Below are 24,601 nucleotides of genomic sequence, written 5' to 3'. Positions count from 1 at the left end.
ATACCACGAAAACCCTCAAAATGACTAATGTAAACAATTCAAACCAGAAAACTCGTTTGTTGGCGCCAAATCCCCTCTCCTAGAACATGCGTGTAACAGTACATCACCAGAACTCGAGCAAAATATAAAATCAGTTGAAAAGGGCTTTAATCATCGGATCGATAAAAAGGAGAAAAACGTATAAGAAAAATTTATCGGATGTGGCAAAATATGTATAATCCGCGAAAGAAAAAAAGCAAGTACAGATATGAGATGACTCGCAGTTACTGACGAATTGTCCAAAACCAAAGACAACTTATAAAAAAATACTGTATCTGCCACTTAAACATCAACAAGTAGAAATCCAGCATTCGATATATTTGGTGTAATGACGTTATTCTCTGTCAGAGAAAACATAACCTTGCTTTATGATAGTTGTTTTATTGCAAATCATACCATATTCCATGATTTCAACATATATGGTACTAGTGGTTCATACTGATGGGGGGTGGGTGGTCTGTCTGTTCTTTCAATCGTTTGTTGTACAGATTTTGTATTTGCAACTTCACCTCAACTGTTTGAAAAAACTTTGTAAAACTTTCACAGAATCATTTCGACATAATGTACTAATGCGCATTTTTCTTTCATTTCTTTGACTTGCTGAATTTTGTAGTTTATTTTGAGACGAACTTTCATATCTGCAAACTATACTACACATTATATTATATTTATCCTCCTTAACAACTCATTATTTGATGAAACTTTTACAGAATCTTTGCCATATCATGCCAATGTGCACCTACTATATTGCTGTGTTTTTAGTCTGAATTATTGTTTTTTTACTTTCATTTATATGTGTCACGGTAATTTTTAATGCATTTAATGACAATTAACTGTAAACCAAATGAAAACCGTTACATATACAGATTAATGAAAACAACGTTAAGGAGCAGAAATGCTGACGTCTTGGTTCTGTTATATACCTTTTATATATATGAAACAAAAATGAAGGTGAAAATATAAACGCTTCATTCATCTAAAAATGGAATTACAGTACTTTAAGTGCTTAAGTTTGAGTGAAGTTATGTCGATAAATTTCTCATTCTGATTCTGCATTTCCGAGATATTCGTTCAGAACTATATCTTTTCCATACATCAGTGATTAGACTGCTGGAATCATGACTTTAATGACTGTAATTGCTCTGATAGATTGTCTGTTTAGTTTCTTATTGTAGGCGGTAATGATGTACGTTTAATCAAAGTCTCTTTATTTTGTTTTAGAGTCAATTATTTGAAAGAAGGTGCACTCTTCTGGGATAAATTTGAAATTAGTTTTAAAACCGTGTTCACCGATAAATTTAATTCGGTTACGCATATCAATAAATCTAAAAATAGATAAAATCAAGAGAAATTGTTATTACTTGAACTATATCAAGTGTTTGCCCAAAACAAAGCTGTCGATTCCTTAAAGGGGCACTAGCTACATGTACGAGATATAATGTAAAATATGATATTTTTGGGGGATCAAAGAATCATTGATGAAAGTGAAATAGTGAAATATCAACTCGCTTTTAGCAATAAGTTTCTTTGCATTTTGTCAAAATAAGCTAAGCCACATTGATGATGAATAGTCACTCGCAAGTGAATAATTCGACCTCATTGAAACCGTATGTATGTAAAATTCAATTCGACCCCTTCGACAGGTAACCCATGAATTGTGCGTGTTTATTGAATGTCAACATTGAAAGTGAAACAAATGTAACAAATCATTTGATTGACTGCTTCGATCCAAAAAAAAACCATTCTGTTAAAAACGATGATTAACATATATTTTGATTCTTTATATAGAATTAAACAGAAAAAGATACTTTGTGGTTTATTTTGACAGGAAATTTGACATATCTGCAAAATTATACTACCCATTGTATTATGTTTCTCCTCCTAAAATACTCATAATTTATGTGTATTTAAAAGTATATTTCTGTTTTTATTGCTAATGTAACCATTGGAGGTCTTCGACGATCAAACTTGATAGTTAATAAGATGGTGTCTAAACTAAAATACACATAACAAAGCTACATCTTATCAAGTCCATGCCCTGTAAATTGTTTATTTCAGACTTTTTATAATTTAGATAAATGTTTTACGTTGTTATGAATCGAATATGAAATGTGAGTAAAATCGGTGAACATGAATTCGACAGCTAGTACCCCTTTCAAGGTTCGTATTGATTTATGATGATTGAAATTAGTTAAAATTAAACAAGAGAAATAAGGCCGATTTCCCTTGATTTTACTCAACACAAGAGTCAGATTCAAACAGTCTTTATATCTTTTTAAAAAAAACAACAAAGTGTGTCCTTAAAGGTCTTAACGCTAAAACGGCCGATTTCTAAACAGATCATCAAAAAGTAAACGCCTGACGATAGCACAACATCTTTTTTTTTTTAAACAATTTTGAGAGATGTGTGACTGATTTTGAGTACTTCTTGAATATTTCTTCATATGACATCGTTAAATAAAACAAATGTTAAACTATGTATTGTCATTTGATAAGTGACATTCCGTTTTAAATTTTCCTTTTAGTTCGGTATATTTGTTATTTTACTTTTGATAAACGATGTCTTTCTTTTTTAAATTAAACAAAAACATTTAAATTTTGCAATTTCGTTTAATACAAATACTTTTACACACAAATTCTGCATTGATTTGACTAATAAGATTACCATAAATAAAGGTCTTTTAGATCTTTAAATTGAAAGACTCGAAGAATATGATAACATTTTGCCAATGAGTTGTGTACATTATTACAGTAACTTTTTAGATTTGTGACATACCTGATTTAGAATTCTTCACCGTTAGGCTGTTTCTGACAGATATTCTTTTTCCGTTGATCTTTTAAGATAAAGCATTCGTTCGCGCGACGTTAAACCTCTTGGTCGTAGTTTACATTATATTGCAATTGCTTAACCAAGACAAGAGATTCAACCAGCACTGATACCAAAAGATCAAAAATTTATGACTTTAAAAGTTTTCTTAGTTGTTGCGTTCACTCAGATTTTGATGAAAACAAGTTACTGTCACAGTAAGATCGATCTACTGGCACTTCTAATAAACTATTCATACATATTTTTTTCATTTCCATAGGTAACTTTTTTTCTTAATTGTGACAAAACATCTTTTCTTGAAAGAAAAGGTAATGTAAGACAGTTTTGCTCATACAGTTCTATCTATAAAGTACATTAGGCATTCAAACTTTCAACTTGACATATTGAACTAAAAATGTATCACTTTTGAAAGTCTATATTTCCTGAACAAAGAATAAAATGGACGTGTTTTGACTTTTGCTCTTCTATATTGCAAATTTATTAGGTAATAAATTAGTTAAATTATATTGTTCGTTTCAATTACTGACAAAGTTACAATAAAGTTGAAGCGAAAACCAACAATTTAAACATCATTCGTGCTATTTTGCTAAGTTTATAGTAAGCACTGGTATCAATATTCACAATTCTAGACATTGCACGGCAACCATCATGCGATGGCACGATTCTTGTTGTATTTTATTGTCTTCGTTCTGTAGACAGTACACGTAAGCTCCCATGCAATCCATTAATGATTATGTCCTTATCCTTTTTTTCTAATAAATCAAACATAAAAGCACAACGCAATACTTTTGTTTCTGATTCGTACATTAGTAAAACAAAAACAAGTTATAAAGATGCAAAAATAAAATAATATATGAACAAGTTGTATATATATAACTGACACACACAAAAAAGCAGAAATTTCAATCAAAATTGAATTGTTCAGTGGGTTGGAAACATTTATTTTGGATGCAGTCGATGTAGTTTCTTATTCTTTACGTTTGACCTTGATTATGCGAAACTATGGCTTGGGAGTTGTCGCTAATCTGTAACAGTCTGTTCTCCGATTGCACTTCAGTTAAAAAATATAGTGATCCACCACCTTTCGCGTGTAGCAAAATTGTGAGTTTTATTCCAATGTAGTTTTTCTAATCTAGTATGTTTATGATAATTAAAATTTAAAAAGAAATGATATTTGTTATGATTGTTATTATATCATGTATTGAAGTGTCATGGTTTTGGAAATTTTACTTCGTTTTCTGTATACGAGTGCTTTTCAAATAAGTACTTCCCTAGTGGTATGCTGTTGTATTAGCAACTCGTCATTACAGTTTCAAGAAAATCATATGGGTATTCCCTTTCGTCATGCTACAGTGTAATTTCTGTGTAAGAATAATAAATGCTCTAACTTACATTTATTGCAATGTTTTTCTAAACAGAGACTTAAAGCACTTATTGACCATTCAAAGGGATGGTTACTAGTAAACGTTGTGTCCCATTTAACTATTAATGCTATTTATGTTTAAATTACTGACAACAACAAAAAGTTCGGCCAAATGCAAGTGACAAATTCTCATAAATATTCAATGGATCAAGATTCTCTTTTGCCATGCAAAATCGGAAGACAAGATAAGCTACGAGATGACATTGTAGGAAATTATTAACAGTAAGTCTGTCTGAAAATAACTAAAGCTATCCATATTTTTACATCAATTTATGTATACAGTTTTGTACTGTTTGTTTTACAAATCTATTATGTATACTTCTAGTAAACACAGTATTAATTTAAAGTAGTACTTCCGTTAAAAGACTTTGTATAAACATCAATTTGACTGCTGTTTAGAGAGAGCAATTCACAGCAATTATGGCATTAGGAAATATGACGATGCAAATATGTGTTTATTTATCAGAAAACATAAGACTTTATTCATTCCTATACAATTTACTTAGGTAATAAGACAGTACTTACCTTACCATAATTGTTCACCAGCCGCCATTTGAACCTTTGGCTGTAGAAACCATTTATAAACTTTCGTCATCGGTATAAAGGTGGAATTATATTTCATAGGTGAATAGTTGAAGGAAACGTTCGTGTTTTGACAATAATTGTATACAAATTGGAGTTTGGGTTTACATGAAAAAAAAGGGATGAAGTCACATTGAAAACCACAACAACCAGTTTCTCAAAATACTGTGCTCACAAATTTAACTCCTGGAAATATCATTCAAGTATCAATTGAATTCGATCGTCTAGGTGCAAATTTACGTTGATGATTTTTGTCAACAAAGACTCTCTGCTCGTAGTCCTGTTTAATGAGTTTACTTTGTAGAAACAACTTTACAGTTTTTTGGTATTTAGTAAAGGTTTGTACTTAGTTTTGGATTTTAAATATGAGAGACATTTGTTGTCGAAGTGAGCCTCTTTTGCAGTAAAATTTGTACCGTAAATGGTATAACTTCCACTTGGTCGATATATCTTCTCGATATATGAACGTCCTGTAGAGTATCACCAGCCCTGTATACAGTACTTTAGTACTGGCATAACATACGGATATTATTATTTTGTAAAACCTATTATAACGTCTTTGAAATTATTGTAAAGTAAGCAATGTATAGCTCTGATTTGTGTCCGTCTTTAGTTTAGCTTTGGTCTTTTTTTGTGTTTTGTCTTTTCAGCTCTTCAACGTTAGCATTAGTATAGTCCGGCAGATAGGTACAATATATGAAGGAATTGTGCATATATGTTTTGATTTCAAAAATTCTATCTACCTGCCTGCTATCAAACGCACCGTACAAACACCGTGTATTTCGTTAGGTTGAACAACCTGTCGTAGTTGACTCGGTTGCCTTAAAGTTGTTCTCCTTTTTTACAATTGCATTTCTAGGCTTTAATTTCCTACTATTTTGAACAATTTACACATAATTGAATTTCAGCGGTTTTCAAGCATCAAGATCAATAAACTAAAACCACGAAAATTAAAAAAATTACATGTTTATGTTTTAAAACTTTTCCTTATAAATATACTAAGGGTCAATAGAAACGCAACCCTAACATGTATTTTCAAGCTTATAAAAATTCTAACCGACATTTCAATTTTGGAAATTGACCAATCGTTTTATGGTTTCTGTTTTTCAATGATATGGACAACGAATTCCACGAATTAAAAGAGTTTTTTTTTCAATTTTCAGATTAAAAACGTATAAACGTTTTTATCAAATACTTGAATTTACACTTTGGATGGAAAATTCCTACAATAGGGAACCCTGTAGTAAATGTTATCGCCAAGTAATAAAGATAAACAATTTACCTTTGCATTTGGTCAGAAACATAAAAACTATACATGCACATGTCTCTGGTTTGGTGTAGTATGGCGACATTTAGAATGAATTGTTTTAGCTTTAGCACCGATGCTTATACGACTTATTGCAAAATTGTGAAGTATAAAATGGTCGATACGTGACCAAGCTCTTAATAAAACTTGTACATAAATGCACGGCAAGAAGAAAATAGGATTCAAAAGGGGCTTAGACTATGCTGTGTTGCGTTCCCATCGGTATTCAGTATATAACAATTTCATTTACAGTGTTTCACAGTTTAAAGCATCACCGCACTTAATGCTCGAAGGACAATTGATTGGATACTTGTGGTGGTTTGTCACGACTTTTTTAATAAGTTGTACATGTATTATCAATGTAATGTCAACGAAGCCTTAGAAAATTAAGACATGCCTGGCTTAATGTATTACAATACACGAAATATAATTATATTGTTATTCCTACGAACAACAAATTTCCAAATAATTTTAAAAATATTCCGTAGAGATTATGCACGTTGGATGTAATGATTCAGTGAGATGTTGAAAGATATATTTTTATTTTGCGCATGCTCTTCGTGTCCTTAATGTACTAGTATTTGTTACCGCTGTAGGCGTACTCATTTGCGTTTAAGTCTAGGGAAACATGGTTAATTTATAATTTATATTTTTTTTATTATGAATTAGCTTTTAGTATAGTGAGTGTTCTTAGACCAGAGTTCTCTTAGGTCAGTACATTATGCGTTTTGTTTTTTGATAGTTGTTTTGTACACAGTATCGGTCTGTTGGGATAAGTCCATTCTAATTAAGATTAGACTACTGTAATGCTGTGCTAATACACCACTGTCCCATATTAATGGATGTTTGACAGCTCACAAACATGTTAACCCCACCACATTATGCATATGCTTGACCTAGGAGCCTGAAGTATAGTTCTGGTGGATGGTTTCCATCTGTCATAACTAATAGTTATTAAATCGCTGAATATTATTGGTTTGAATCAAGCCGTTGGTCTCGGATGTATCGTAATTTGTTATCAGATTTCCTTCAAAGCTTACTCTACTGGTACAGACTTGCTATTAACCATGGTATGTGTCTGTGAACAGCATTTTCTCTTTATTATATTTTTCTTTTTTTATCTTTATTCTTTTTTTTTACAAAGGTATTCTAAGAATAAGTTCCGCCGTGATCCAAAAGTTGTGTTGCACAAAATGCATCATATTACAAAGGATTAACTACAATATTAGATATTCTTGCTATATAAATGTATTTCTATTGGATATTGTCCTTTGGTCTTGACGCAATGTTTACCGTTTTTTAATAGTGCGATGATGCTTAAACAATACTAATGACACTGTAATAGTGTTAAAATAGAGTTATGTTCATCAAAGTAACACATTAAAGGCATGATTTAAATTGAACTCTTACATATAATTCATAACCAATCGGAAGCAATCGTGTGCGAAAGATCATTATGTTTTCATCAGTACGGAGGAGAAAAAATATATGATTTGATTTGAATGTTCTTCAGTATGTTATTGTTGTCCTCATGATATACGATTTAAAAAATACAATAGTACCATGTTAATAAAGAGTTTACAAGAAGGGCGAAAGATACCAGGGAGACATTCAAACTCATAGATAGAAAATAAACTGACAACGCCATGGCTAAAAATAAAAAGACAAACAGACAGATAATAGTACACAAGACACAACATAGAAAACTAGACTAAGGAACACGAATCCCACCAAAAACTTGGTGTGATCTCGGGTGCTCCGGAAGGGTAAACAGACCCTGCTCCACATGTGGCGCCCGTCGTGTTGCTCATGTTTTTAGAAACTCGGTAATAAGTCGTATTCGATAGGTCACATTCGTGAAAAGGGAACGGGATGGTGGTTAAGACTACACTGTACAGGTTTTTCTCATTATTGAATATCATACGGTTGCCTATAATTAGAATTGCAAATGTAAACGAGGAATATGTCAAGGAGACAACAAACCGACCAACGAGCAGAAAACAGTTTAATGCCACCAATAGGTCTTCAACGCAGGGAGAAAATCCCGCACCCGCAGGTAGGTTTTATCTGGACCCTAATCAATAATGAATACATTTACTAGTGGTTCTTACATCTACTTTATTTTAACTCGTGTGAATATTTGTTTTTTTGGCAATTATACCACATATCCTTATTTTTATGTTTACAAACAATATTCAATATTAAATAAACAGTTAAGAATTCAGTCTTGACAAACACCTGAGAAAGGTTTTGATCCTTTTTTCAAAATTCAAAATTTTATTCAAATTAATGTATCGTTTCCTTTCTCCCTTATTGTTGGCAATTGCTTGGTTTTTTTGTTAATACAATTCAATTCAATTCTTTATTACTTTAAGCACATCATGCTTATCAGTTCAATAAATACAAATATATTTTTTTTTATAACACAACATGACATAATACATCAGAGAAGCAAATAAATATCAAGTATTGACCAATAACAGTTCGGTCCTATGATTAAGTGCATTAAACAAGAATTTACACAAATTACGCAAATCTTTTACATTTTCAGTGCTGAGAAGAAATAAGACAGGAATGTTTTCATTTCTAATGTTTTTCAATTATGTAATTTCCAGGCTTTGTCCCTTAGAAAGTGAACATGGTAATATCCGTGATATTGCATAAACTGAAAATGATTATTACTTTATTCATGTTTGTAATTACTATAAAACATGTTTTTAAAAAAGAACATGAAAGGTAAATGCTGGTGTTTATTCCCAATCAGGGTTAATTAACAGTCTTCTATTCAAATTACTTTCCTGAAACAAGTTTAAAAAAAAACTTTACAGTCTTTATTTAAAATAATTATAATTGTTCCATCTTGTTTGTACAATGAACGATAATAAATACTAAAAATCCGGTATTTGGATGCATTACAAATTAGTATCATCACAACACAACATAACGGAACATAATAAACTATTCATTTCCGTAATTAATTAATTGATTGATTAATTTATTTCATCAACTGATTGATTGATTGATTGATTGATTAATTTATTTCTCCATACAAGGGGTGTGGTGTTAAGAGAATCTATATTAAAGGGGTTTTATTTATTAAGTTATCAATAAAAAATAAAGTTAATGTTTAAAATTTCCCTTGCTAAAAACAATATCTCATCCTACATTTAAATTTCACCAGACTCATAACAATTATGAAAGGTACCAGGATTATAATTTAATACGACGGACGCGCGTTTCGTCTACATAAGACTCATCAGTGACGCTCAGATCAAAATAGTTAAAAAGCCAAACAAGTACAAAGTTGAAAAGCATTGAGGACCTAAAATTCCTAAAAGTTGTCCCAAATACGGCTATGGTAATCTATTCCTGGGATAATAAAATCCTTAGTTTTTTTCAAAATATTCAAAGTTTTGTAACAGGAAATTTATAAAAATGACCATATAATTGATATTCATGTCAACACCGAAGTGCTGACTACTGGGTTAGTGATACCCTCGGGGACGAAACGTCAACCAGCAGTGACATCGACCCAGTGGTGTAAACAGTTAGGTAGATTCAGATTCAATAGTTTATTAAGTATCACCACATACAACATGATTAAAACAAGATACAATTATAATATTAAATACACAGCATTTTTAGCCATGGTGTTGTCAGTTTGTTTTAGATTTATGAGTTTGACTGTCCCTTTGGTATCTTTCGTCCCTCTTTTACCAATGTGGTAATTAATAATGTTTATAAATCTAGTTGTCAAATTTTAAGATATCTTATCTGATGACCTAATTATTAGAATTGGTGCCAAGGTTCAACATGCTAACTGTATTTAAATATTCTTTACCAAATTCAAAGGCACTTCTTAATTCTTTCTATAAATTTATCAAAGATAAATTGAATTTGCCTAGGATTAATCTAGATATCAACTATTATGTTTTCATTTTAGACATGCATTGAGTATTCAAAAACACTGTGATCATTTATCATTTTCATAAAAAGAAGCATTCCTTTGTTGGGAAATATCAGCACTTATGGTAACTAATAGTCGATTTCAGACAATGCAAGCGTAAACATTGTAATTACTGAGCCGTATTTGGCACAACTTTTTAGCTTTTTGGATCCTCAATGTTCTTCAACTTTGTACTTGTTTGGCTTTATAACTATTTTGATATGAGCGTCACTGATGAGTCATATTTGGACGAAACGCGCGTCTGGCGTATATATTAAATTTAGTCCTGGTATCGATGATGAGTTTATTTATAATCTAGGTACCTTTGATAACTATTGAAGGTCGTATTTGAAAAAAAAAACAATTTCATTAGGGTAAGTTTCAAAATTAGTTTTCAATTTTAGTAATCCCCAATATTTAAAAACAGTATTAAGTTATTTCTGTCTTCTTTACATATTATTTAATCATCCAAATTTCATTATGAAATAGTAAATTGAATATATCATATATTTGACTTCGTCTTTTTTATACATCATGTTTATGAACGCATGGTTATTTTGAGTTTTAACTTAGCATAAAACGTTTGTTAGTCATGAACAATTTTGCATAACTTATGATCAATTTTAGTCGTAAGATGTCTTTGTGGAAGGCAAACCTGTTACCTATTTTTACTAGCCTAACTGTTTTCTAACTTGACCGGCATTGCTATTAGATAGTTAAGAGGGTGTCCATGGAAAAACCAGGCAGTGGATGGCACATGACATATTTTGTTTTCAATTTTTTTTTTCATCTATTTCATATCACAAATTCATTCTTTCTCAAAGTTAAATTTTTTTTTATTAACTGCAACAAGTAAAAAGAAAAAAAAATACATAGAAAGCACTGAAAATTCATTGAAAAGGGGATATAACTCTTCATTTTGTACACAGTTTTGTTGCGTTGTTAGTGAACTTTAAAATCATTTTCTGAGCCATCCACTGTTGATTCAAAAATATATTTAACATATATCTCCTTTGTATGATATAAACATTGCATTGGAACCAAAAATTCAATGGGGAAAAATTTATGTTGTGCCATCCATATCATAGGATTTGCCTGATATTTACTTGGACAGCCTCTTAAAAATTCTCCATATCAATTGCTTACTTTACTGGCATTGATGTTTGCAAACGGAACCCGCCTTACCAATTGCTAATTTGAATGGCATTGCTGTTTGCTTACTTAACTCGCCTTTCCAATTGCTAATTTGACTAACATTGTTGTTTGTTAACTTAACTCGCCTGACCAATTACTATCTTTACTGGTATTGATGTTAGCTTACTTAACTCGCCTCACCATTCGTAAACATGACCGGCATTGATGTTTGCTAACTTAACTAGCCAAACCAATTGTTAATTTGACTGGACATTGATATTGATTATATCGAGCAATCAATTTTACTAATTTGTTTATTCTTTTTTAGTGGATTGAAACTTTGCTTTATCTAAAATTAACAAGACAACTTAAAGTTGATATCAGATATAAATATAACGACATCGGCAATATAAAAATAAGTTTCAGTATGAAATAAAACATGCCAACGAATTTGCAAATAAAAGGAATATAAAAGGTGACCGATTGAATTTGAATAATCTCATTTAAAAGAGGAAAATCGTGGGAAGCAATAATATTTAAAAGTATAAAAACCAGATTAATTAGACATAACTACCCTAACATCCTGAGGTCAACGAGTTGCAAGCTTGACTATGTATTTGTTACAATAACCTGAAAATATGAATTAGAATATGTCATATGTGGAATATTCTGCGGTTGCATGTTAATATCCTTGAATATAATTGGAGAGCTAAATGCCTTTTCGTAATCTGTTTAACCATGTCAAAAGTCTCTTCTTAGAAGAATATGTTTCACTCTAACGTATGTGTGATGTTATGCCTATGCGGTTAGTGACTTTGAAGACCGGTACAAGATAGGATTAAACGGTTTATTTTGCTGAATCATTAGCTAACAAAATGAAAAGAAAGACTTCCGTGACTTAGTTTGAAACACATTCATTAAAATAAGTCAAGTTAAATAGTAGAAGATTCAATTTGGGTTTCATGTTCATGCTTAAGCTAACAATGGGTTATAATATACGATTATAGGTAGATGCACTGTTTCACTTTCATATAACTATTTGTAATGGTTTAAATGTATATATTAATTGAAAAAAAAAGCAACATAACAAATAAAGTATAGGTTAAGATCAAATACAATGAAAAGTAGTAAAATCGTCTTTTCCTGCATTTTGAGGTTCACCAAACGTCAACTGATAAATTTATTTTTACAATATGAACCTTAAAGTTAGCGTTAATAACTGAGGGTATCACCAACCCAGTAGTCAGCACTTATGTGCTGACATGAATTGTCATTGATATGGTCATACTTATAAATTAACTGTTTACAAAACGTTTGAAGTTTTGAATACTTTAGGCGTTTCTATCTCATGAATAGATAAACTTAGCTGTATTTGGCAATTTTTTTAGGAAATTTGGTCCTCAATGCTCTTCAAGTTCGTACTTTATTTGGCCTTTTTAACTTTTTTGGATTCGAGCGTCATGATGAGTCTATATGTTTTGTTCACGCATCGGTGACTATATAATGGAATTTGATGCGACTGTCATACAAGTGAGAGGTTTAGCTAGCTATAAAACCAGGTTCAATCCACCATTTTCTACATTTGAAAATGCCTGTACCAAGTCAGGAATATGACAGTTCTTGTCCATTCGTATTTGATGCGTTTTGTTATTTGATTTTGCCATGTGATTATGGACTTTCCGAATTGATTTTCCTCTGAGTTCAGTATTTTTGTGATTTTACTTTTTATAGAGGAAATGGGCGTCTGCCGTAAATACAAAATTTAATCCAGGTATCTATGATGAGTTAATTAATAGGTATTGAAAACGTAAGTTATCAAATAATGAAGTATGCAAATTATATGGAAATGACATTTTTTTCAAAATGGTACATATAAAAATTTACTCGATCTCCATTTGAAACTCTTGAAAGAGAATCAAATAAAGGTTTCAAAAGCATCTAGATTGATAGATTGATCAATAGTTTTTGCTTTACGACACCTCATCAGCAAAATTATTATATCATTCCGAACAAAGTGCCGGTTGATTTGCATTTTGCACTTATAGCAATATCAATGTACATTGTATACAATTATTTCTATTTGGTAATCAATAATTTAAAAGTAAAAAAGCATATATGTATATCATCTTCCCGATATTTAGATGGAGGTTTACGTGTTCTGGTTGTATGCAAAAGATCGCCCGTGTTTTTACCTTTCATATTGAGAAATGGTATCCCCTAACTAGAGGCTCTCAAGAGCCTGTGTCGCTCACCTTGGTCTATGTGCATCAATGGACACAGATAAATTCAAGACAATATGGTGTTTTGGTGATGGTGATGTGTTTGTAGATCTTTCTTTACTAAACATTCTTGTTGTTACAATTATCTCTATCTATAATGAACTTGGCCCAGTAATTACAGTGGAAAATATTTCCTAAAAATTTACAAATATTTCCTAAAAATTTACAAAAATTTACAAAAAATTATGAAAACTGTTAACAATTGACTATAAAGGACAATAACTCCTTAAGGGGTCAATTGGCAATTTTGGTCATATTGACTTATTTTTAGATCTTATTTTGCTGAACATTATTGCTGTTTACAGTTTATCTCTATCTATAATAATATTAAAGATAATAACCAGAATCTGCCAATTTTTCTTAAAATTACTAATTCAGGGGCAGCAACCCAACATCAGGTTGTCCGATTTGTCTGAAAATTTCAGGGTAGATAGATCTTGACCTGATAAACAATTTAACCTCGTGTCAGATTTGCTCTAAATGCTTTGGTTTCAGAGATATAAGCCAAAATCTACAATTCACCCCTATGTTCTATTTTTAGCCATGGTGGCCATCTTGGTTGGTTGGCCGGGTCACGCCACATCTTCTTTAATTGAGAAATTGGTCAAAATTGACTATAAAGGGCAATAACCCCTTAATGGGTCAACTGATCATTTTGGTCATGTTGACTTATTTGTAGATCATACTTTGCTGAACATTATTGCTGTTCACAATTTATCTCTTTCTATAATAATATTCAAGATAATAGCCCAAAAACGGTATGTGTTCCTTAAAATTGCCAATTCCTGGGCAGCAACCCAACAACGGGTTGTCCGATTCGTCTGAAAATTTCAGGGCAGATAGATCTTGACTTGATAAACAATTTAACTGCGTCAGATTTTCTCTAAATGCTTCGGTTTCAGAGTTATAATCCAAAATCTACATTTTACCCCTATGTTCTATTTCTAGCCGTCGCGGCCATCTTAGTTGGTTGGCCGGGTCACCGGACACATTTTTTAAACTAGATACCCCAATGATGTTTGTGGCCAAGTTTGGTTAAATTTGGCCCAGTAGTTTCAGAGGAGAAGAATTTTGTAAAAGTTAACGACGACGGACGACGGACGACGGACGCCAAGTGATGAGAAAAGCTCACTTGGCCTTTTAGGCCAGGTGAGCTAAAAAGCCAATCGCTTTCTAAATTAGTTTGACTATAAATTATGCTATAATAAATTTACAACAATGAAAATAAAGGATGTAGAGTAAACATCAATGACACAAAACCAGTATATGCACAACAAACATAATACACATTTCATAAAGGTAAGGGAGTCGTACAAATATCAATGCTTTTCATGAAAACTATCATTAATATTCAACTTTAAAAAGCATGTTACTTGTCTGTCTACGGTAATGTTTCTTTTTTGGACAATACCTATTTCATATTGAAGGATTTTCATTCGAACTTGATCGCACTCTTACGGGTTGCATGTTTTTGCAACTAATGGTTAACCAAAAGACTTGATTGTTATACGTTCTTTAAGGAAATACATATAATGTCTTGCAATAATATGCACCATTACATGACGCTCCTTGACAAACTGATTTTTTTTTTTTTGCTCTGAAATTGAAAAATAGTGTTATAGGGAAACATAATGATTCTAAGATCAAACTTTGTGTGAATTAATTACATTTTGTGCATGTCTCGTTCATATATGCTGTAACCAAAACTACCCAATGAAATGATAGAAAAGTATGAGTTCATACAGAGAAGGTTTTGCTATAATATACAAATTCCAAAATTTAGATATTTATTCTTTGACAACATTTTACTAAAAGTTTATTGTTATACATTATCTGTAAAATAGGAAGTTTCATAGGCAGAACCAGTGTTTCTTTCATTTATAGTATAAAATTTTTATTGAAGTTATGTAACAAATGGGCATTTCGTCATACATGCATAAAGACAATAACTGTTTAGTGTCTTTAAATATCAGCTGTATTTGTACGAGGCTAGGAAACAAGGTGTATGCGAGCTTTTAGCGAGCTACTACACCTGTTTCGAGCCAAGTACAAATACAGCTGATATTTAAAGACACTAAACAGTTATTGTCTTTATCCTGCAATTAATTCTGTATATTGTTTGTGTTTTGAAAGACACAAACTAAACATATTCAGCATTGATTTTCGATTTGTAATCCTTTGAGGCCCGAGTAGTAATATCAAAATCACACATTACGCTGAAGACGGGTTTCGCAAAAAAAGAATCTCGAATGGTCATCAATAATACATCGCTCAATGTGAATAATTATCTATTTTAACATGACAACTAATTTCAACAGTAAAAATAAATAACAAAACATTGTCAAATTTGAAACAGAAGTGTACGAGTTGTCCTACGCTTCAGACTTGACTTTCACTAAACATGCATGCTGAAATTGACATGGTTGATTTTGTTACACAATCATACACATTCAAGTTTTGAAATCGACAATCGTCATCGTCATTGGAATACAACTGGAATACACATTCTGAGGTCACACAGGTTCAAACAATACTCAGTCCGGCAGTGGGCGGAGCTTTAAAGCGATATTTATACTACATTTTAGATTTTAGTGCAACATCGTTCGAATGAGGAATGCTTTGACTATGTTTTCTATCAGTTTCATTCGAATTGAGATAAAAATGTTGTATTTTAATCCTGACAGTACGGTTATTATAAAACTATAATTGTTAAGACAATGATCGTCCTAACCCTGTATGTAATATTTGCCACTGGACACTAAGTAAACATCAATAAATCAATCAAGACAATGAACGTAACGACAAAGATAAATATGGAAAATAGTTTTTTGACCTTATTATGTTTATATTACTGTAATTACGCGTGTTTTAATATATAAATACCCACAACAACCGTTTCATGAATAACAATACGAAAAATGGGGGATTTGTCCTTTGTTTGCTGTCGTCAATACTATCAAACCTGCTGTTTTTATGACAATCCTAATGAATATGTAGAAATTAGACCTCGTTTATTTATTCTTTTATTATGTTTAATGAAAATCAATGACAAACAAGATATTGACTTAATTAATCAGGCTGAGATACGTATAAAATTCACTTTCATTGATGATATTCTTCATGTACATTTCCATGCGTCTAATCCCGTTTGTGAACTTTCTCAAAAATCTATCACGAGATGTAAGATGAGTTGTGTTTACAATGGTTATTGACAGATCTGTGGACAGTACCATTCAAACGAACGAAGAGACAAGAAATTTCATTAAAGCTATGAAATATGTAATTATATATTTCAGTTTTACACGGGAAACTCTACATTAGTATTTACGACAAAAGGGTCGACGATTTTTCGTTCCTTCATTTGGGGGTGCCGAGTCGTCTAAGGTTTCGATTTACTGTATCAAGATCCTATCAACACTGAAGTTATGACTTCGAATCCTGCACGAGGCATGTGCGCTTGACTCCAATCTTCATTAACTGGATTAACTGGGACAATCTCCGGCGCAGAGTTCATATCCGTTCCATACATGCTCCGCAATACTGCACTTAATATTGAGTGTAGTGTTACAAAGTATTGAACGGAACGGATATGTGATCTCTGCGCCGGAGATTGTAACTGGGATAGTCAAATTTCGTACCGAAGGTCGGTTGTTCTTTCCTGACACTCCGACTTCATCCACTAATAAAAACTGACAACCACGAAATAGCACAATAGGGTTGGTAGTGGGTTAAATACAAATCAATCAATCAATCAATCGTTCCCAATTGTTACTATTCCCTTTTTGAATGGTGGTATAACTTTGACACCCTCTTACTGTCTTAACATGTCACAATTCGTTCAATATCCCATTGTCTGTTATGTTTTGGATTTCAATGAACGTAATCAATGTATTACTGGTCAATTATTAAGTCAGGGGTTTCTTTATGTGTATTACCACAAATCATCTAAAACCTTTACTTAATTCTTTCATAGATAAACATATTTGGTTTGGAAGTTTGGTTGTACCTTCATGTTTTTCTGCTTTGTATCGATCTGATGAGTTAAGCCCTTTTCAAATAATTTTTATAAAGTATAATCTCATGTCGTAATGTTACAACACTCATGTCCCAGTATGTATGCATCACTTGTGTTTACAAAAAAGTAAAATCGTAAGACTCCGAGAAAAATTCAAAAAGGCAAGTGCCTAATCAAATGGCAAAATTAAAAGCCCTAACACAGCAAACGAATGGATGAAACCTGGTTTTTAAGCTAGCTAAACCTCTTAAACTTCTCACTAGTATGACAGCCGAATCAAAAACCGTTATATTGACAACGATGTGTGAACAAACCAAACAGACATAATAGGTAAAAAATGTCAAAAAAAAGGTAAATCAGTCCACGTTGTGTTATAATCTTAATCACCTTATAAACAAGCAAATATGTAAAAAGAAGCACAAAATGGCAAATAGACCAACCATATTAGCCAAATTAAAGACAGGTATACACAAATTTACCATAGTACAATAACACAAGCACGGGATGTACAAGCACAGAGCCATGTCATATATGGGCGTTTTTCAATAAAAACGTATTTTCTTGTCCCAGCCTCTTTAAAAAAAATTTTGATCTTTGCAAGTAATTTTTTGTGCAGTCAGTACATTGACTTAGATTTAATATTTTTAAGCAAAGAAACAGTTTTTTATATAGAGGGATTGATAAGATATTGACTCCTGAATGGTCCAAAACAACCAAAATGGCATGTCCCTAGACCGCCAGTTCAACATTCATACTCTAAAATATCGTAAAAAAATGAAGAAATAAATGTTATTTTTACTTTAGATAAGTTCTATAATAATTCAAAAGTATGTTCAGAGCCAACATATTTTAATAAACAGCTTCAATATAGGATTTTTAATTTCAGAAGGTGTGTCCCTCACAAAATGTCCACTACGAAACGAAGTCATTAAAATTTGCCAATAAACAGTTTTATAAAATCAATGTAATGTTTGTTTGCAAGAGATATAAACATTAGGGTCTTACAAAAGAAGTGATACTTTTATAACCGCAATTAAATTGTTGGTAAGAAAAATTGAGCACATCAAAACATACCAGAGTGATACCGTATTTTTGTTAATGTCCACTACGAAACGGGTCAAATCTCCTTCAGTATCTGGTTTTAAAATTATGAAAAAAATATCAGTGTACAGCTTTATAAATGCTTTGATGAATATCATCAGTACGAATATGTCCCCTACGAAACGGTCCCCTACGAAACAAGTATGGGAGAAAAACGTTTCGTAGTGGACACTACCACTACCATACAGTCTTTTTAAAATCTTTTTTCAATTATATTCGTGCAAAACAAATAACAAGGGTTAGTTTCATGTAATTTTTATTATGTTTTTATTAACATATAATAGGGTTGATGTCAACAGAGACATATAATACATTGTATTATATGTCTCTGATGTCAACTACGAAACTTTTTGTCCACTACGAAACGGTTTTGTCCACTACGTAACGCATCAAAATGTCCACTACGTAACATGAGTTGTACCTTCATATGTGAAGTACTGTCTAATCTTTAACGATAAAAATGGTTTTCCAATTCAGAAAAAAATGAGATTTTTCAAGTATTTAAAGTAAACAAACTGGAATGTCTGTAGGAAACATTTAAAATTGCAAAAAAATATGTGTGTTTAGAAGAAGTTTCGTAGGGGACAAAAGTCCCCTACGAAACAGTACACAAGTTATGAAAATAATATCATTTTAAAGAATATTTAAGGTCTATAATAGAGGTATTCAAAAAAAAACTCTTGAAATTAAATTTTAGACAAGTTGATTTTCCATTTTTTTTTATGTCTGAAAGTTACGCTTTTATTGAAAAACGCCCATATGTATCAAAGAAACATAAACAAAAAGGCATATATATTATATAGACAAAGCACATCCGAAAAAATGAAAGAAAATGTTACATACAATAGCACAATAACGGGATGAATAAATACAGAGCAACGTTATATATATCAAAGAAACACCAAAAGGCATATAGACAAAGCACATTAGCAAAAATGAAAGATATCGAATACAAGTACTATCATCGAACAATAACATAATGACAGGATGTTGGATTCATTACGTTGTAGTTTCTATATAACATTTATCTATGTTAAAAGAAAGATAATTCAAAAAGATACCTTTCTATCTTTTAAGTATGCTCCAGATTCATATCTTTTTTATTCGTCAAATTTAAGTTTCATTGCTTAAATGACATAGTCCTTTCCGCAATGTTATAACGTGAGATAAATTGGCTTTTAGTAAGTGATTGCAATTTCCCTCATGGTATGATACTAAAAAGTTCTCTTTGTTATTCGACGATTCACGGCCAAAAGAAATTTTTTAAGAATGTGGACTAATAATGAGTTTGTACTATTATCTAACTGTACCTTAAACTAATGCTGTAACCCTTTCAGGTACGTTCGTTGTCACGTTTGAGTCTTTTGGTTTTTTTCTTTTTTTTTTCTTGCTTTTTTACCTTTGGGTCACACGGATGCCTTTTTACAGCTTGCTATCATTATAGGTTTGGCTCATTGCTTATAATAATCATATGGTCTCTATTGGATTATTGTATAAATTGTCAATTATATCCAATCTTTTATTTGAAGTAACTCCAGACATTGATTATGGGAATCATGTCATGTTTCTTTGTCTTTTTTTTTTATTTATTGTTGTGGGTTTTTTTTTATAAAATGAGCCCCAAAAAATCAGTTACATTTATATGGAAATAAATTAAATCAATATAATACTTCTGTTTCAGACGTTGAGCGAAGGACAATATTTAGCAGTGTCAAATGTGGTACCTACTGACGCGGGAGAATATACATGTCAGGTTACTAGTAATGACGGTTGTCATGTCGAACGATCTGCCCAATTATCAGTGATTCCGGCATCAGGATTCAATTCCTGTAAGTATTTTCAGCTGTTCCTCATGTGTGTTAACCTTTTCTATCCGATTGCGTTTCTTTTTGTTTTCATAGTAAAAAACAAATATGGTCTTAATTTATTCAGATTGTTGATTGTGACCATTATCTGGCAAAAGTAGAACTAGACCCCTTGGGTTCACATCAAGCAATGCATGGATTTCACTGGTGTTTATTCATTTCAAAAAAAGCAGCTGAACTTACATTTATTGCTTATACGCTTGTCTTCTAAAAGTTTTGTCAATTACATCCATGATAGGTCTTTACCGTTAATTTCGTTTCAAGATCCAGAATATCGAAATACATAAATTCAAAATAGGTTTCAGCTTGCAAATTATTACTTTGAATAATATTACAATTTATTTTCGTTCAGTGTATGTATGTATAATTCCTAACTGGTTTCTTCTTCATTTTCAGACTGTGCGAGAGATGTTTTGGTTCACAATCCGCGTGTTAGAATGGTAGGGAGAATAACACTCGGTTCCTCTGTAGACAAGGCTTCAGCACCATGGCATGCAGTTTTACGAATGCGTAGTCAGGTATGATGGTTAACAATTTGTTGATTTACTTCTTCTTAACTTTCAAGTATGTTGTGTATGGTACGTAAGAGTTGATTATGTTAACAATTAGTTCTTTCACACATTAAAGCAGGAATTAAACATTGAACTATTTACATTGGTTTCATTAATTGAAAATACTTGGACGAGGATGAAGTTTGAAAAGGGTGTTTGGAGCAATAAATTTGGCAACGTGTAATGATCTATTCTTAATAAAGTTTCAAAATTACCTGAATTAATCTTATTTTCATTTCAGGATAAGACGTTCTGTGGTGCCAATCTCATATCGAGTTCATGGCTCATAACAGCAGCCCATTGTATTCGTCATTTTCATATCGAATTTAAAGAAATGTTTGCCAAAGAAAAGGTTGATATCTTCTTGGGAACAAATAGTTGTAAAGGCGAAAGTGGTGTTAAATACGGCATAAAATCTTACGTTGTTCATCCAAAGTTTGGAGCACGCGCTGTTTACGATAATGACGTAGCTTTAATTGAATTGGACAGATCGGTCACGTTTACGGAGAATATACAACCAGTCTGTTTACAACCATCGTCTATCATTAACAATAATTACTTAACTCATAAACTCGGTCATAAAATAGGACGAGTGGTAGGATGCGGGCAATATAGCGAGTTCAGGAAAGCAGCACCGGAATACCTCAGGGAGGTGTACGTACCATATGTAAATCGTGAAGATTGTGCTTCTGTAAATATTGGCCAAGGCAATTTTACTGATAGCATGTTTTGTGCTGGTTACTCTAGAAGGAATATGGGAGACGCTTGCTTTGGTGATAGTGGTGGATCCCTTACTATGAGACTGTCAGAAAACCACCCTTGGGTGTTGGTCGGAATTGTTTCATGGGGAGTTGGATGCGATAGGAGTAATCACTATGGTTACTATACACATGTTGCAGCTTTTGAAAACTGGATACAAAATTACACGATCTCTGATCGAGATCCTTAGTACTTTGCTTTACAACTGTAAAACTGTATTTGTTACTAGTATTGTCAGATGACATGACCATTATGAAAATAAAAGTATAGCTAAAATCAAAAGTTTGCGATTTATGACTTATAAATAGATGTATAAAATTCATACACCAATGTGTATTGCAAATACTGAAATTCTACAAAATGGACATAAGAACACACCTAACAACCATATCCTAATATGTGTCCCCAAAACATAAAAAAGTGTATAGTTGTGTTGCAGTTCACTGAGATGTATATGTTGTCTAATAATTAAGTTATATTACAATATCCCTTGCTCATCATTTTAGATCTTACGTGTATCATGTTATTTGGAATATTCATGGAAGTATTATATTGACTCTCATTGTACATTTTATCGCAGATTTCATCGCATTGAAACTCAGCGATCCCTATTAACAGATCTAACTAATGAATAATCTTTCCAAAATTTTTTAAGGTAGCACAATACAAAGATTTGTTTACTTCCAACCACTAACCTTTAAAATGCTGTAACTTTCTTATGACTGTATAAAAAATATTAAAGATGTATATATAGAAAGATAAAAGAATAATCTTTAAAATGAATGCAATATTTTAATTATGTAATCATTATGTAATCAATAATTATTATGTAATTAGTTGCAAAATCTCGGTCAGTTCACTTGAATGAATTTAGCTCTATCATTTCTTTAACTATACAGAAAATTTTAACGAAATCTTAATCAACACATCATGGGCTTCAAAAGAGTGTCTCAAATTGTCCCTATGGTAGTCCATTATCTCATAAATCTCTAATTAGTGTGAACATCCTAACCACATAAAAGAAGATAATGTTTAATTAGGTGTAAAATTTGTTCTATACATTCTATCTGAAATCTGAGACACCCTTATGTAGATAATAGCCATAGGAACAACATATAATAAAATCAACTCTCTAGGAATACCTATGCAGAAGCTAATTTCAATTGAAAGTGGAAATTTTGGGGAAAATATTTTAGACACAGTTAACCATTAGTGGTTACATACTTGTTGCATTTACCGAAATTACCAAAGCCAGAGCCGACGTCATAACAAAAATAGGTTATGACGTCATTGGTGTACTTCATTTGAAGTAAACAATTCACAGCTGTTCCGATTGTAAAAACAAAGGAAAGAATAATAAACAGTAAATTTACGGTAAGGTTTTAACAACATCATCACATAATTTTAGGGAAAACAAGTTCCATTTCAAGGGACCCCCATTTCGTTTCAATATGTTGTCTTCATGTACAGAATGAATATAAGGTACAGAAATCCCAAATTTCATTCATTATTTATTGTGTTCAACTCCTTATTAGGCCTTAGGGTCATTATATTGAAACGAAATGGGGGTCCCTTGAAATGGAACTTGTTTTCCCTAAAATTAGGTGATGATGTTGTAAATACCTTACCGTAAATTTACTGTTCCTATTATATATTTATTGTACAACTTTGTGTAAACATTGTTAACTTTTTATTATTCTTTCCTTTGTTTTTACAATCGGAACAGCTGTGAATTGTTTGATTCAAATGAAGTACACCAATGACGTCATAACCTATTTTTGTTATGACGTCGGCTCTGGCTTTGGTCATTTCGGTAAATGGTAAGCCGAAATGATAAATGGTAAGCCGAAATGGTAAATGGTAAACCATTTCGGTAGATTGGTTTACCTAAGTATAAATACGGTGGAGAAAACCGATAAGACTTTAGTACGACTTTACCCTGGGCAAGTAACACACGCTAATTCCAAGCGATTTAAATATACATGTACCGAAACCATTTACCAGACTAAGTAATAACCAGACTATTTCCGTATAATGTGGGCTTGTTAGTTCCATAACAAGTTGTATTTAGAGAATAAATTCTAGAGAGAAACGTTATCTTTTGACATTGAATTTCAGTTACCATTTGCCGATTACCAAACTGAGGTTCGTAAACTTTCTGGGTATATTAAATATAGTTCCGCTATCCATTTTCTTTGCGATATTCTAATAAAGTGTGGTATTTATTTGATAGACTAGAATACTGTGAAGTTATTTAATATGTGTACGCATTGTTGATATTTAATACATCTTAAAGTAAATACAAGTTGATTTTTATTTAACGAGTCTGTTATTCTTACAAAAACCTAAACTGAACCAAACTAAGATCTATCAGAATACCACAACGTACCACAAAATCTATACAGAACCAACTGTAGATCTACCGGAATACCACAAAGTACCACGATACCAGAGAACCACGCTACCAAAGAAGGGTCGCCAGTTATAACTTTGGTTCATATATACTATTCTTATAGCAACACACTAAGGGTTACACATTTATAGTTTAACATCAAAACCTGACCGCTCGGTTTTCGTTACAATATCATATATTTTGGTAATCATAAAACATGTAACATGGAATAAGTATACTAAAAAGGTTGTGTTGAAACAAGATAATAGGTTGAGAAAATGATAATGCTTGTTCAATACTACGATTTGCCGACTACAAACCAACATTCCTTTAACACAGTATGAGATTGAATAACACACCAATAGTTAAGAGTTATGTTCTT

At 31.9% G+C, this 24,601-nt stretch overlaps 1 protein-coding gene across 1 annotated transcript in view; it reads left to right on the top strand.

The window, feature by feature from the left end:
• LOC143066598 (mannan-binding lectin serine protease 1-like) overlaps positions 1–22,109 on the top strand; it is a 93,769-nt gene extending 71,660 nt beyond the window's left edge. The window contains exons 14-16 of the mRNA XM_076239470.1: positions 20,334–20,481; positions 20,914–21,035; positions 21,310–22,109. Of these exons, the coding sequence (XP_076095585.1) occupies positions 20,334–20,481; positions 20,914–21,035; positions 21,310–22,017 (978 nt within the window). The 3' untranslated portion in view covers positions 22,018–22,109. The remainder of the gene's footprint in view (positions 1–20,333; positions 20,482–20,913; positions 21,036–21,309) is intronic.
• The last annotated feature ends 2,492 nt before the right edge of the window (positions 22,110–24,601 follow it).

Source organism: Mytilus galloprovincialis, chromosome 1 (assembly GCF_965363235.1).
Source record: "Mytilus galloprovincialis chromosome 1, xbMytGall1.hap1.1, whole genome shotgun sequence".
In the NCBI taxonomy this organism is placed as follows: domain Eukaryota; kingdom Metazoa; phylum Mollusca; class Bivalvia; order Mytilida; family Mytilidae; genus Mytilus; species Mytilus galloprovincialis.
The sequence above is the reverse complement of the archived record's forward strand: the minus strand, read 5'-3'. Positions and strand labels throughout refer to the sequence as shown.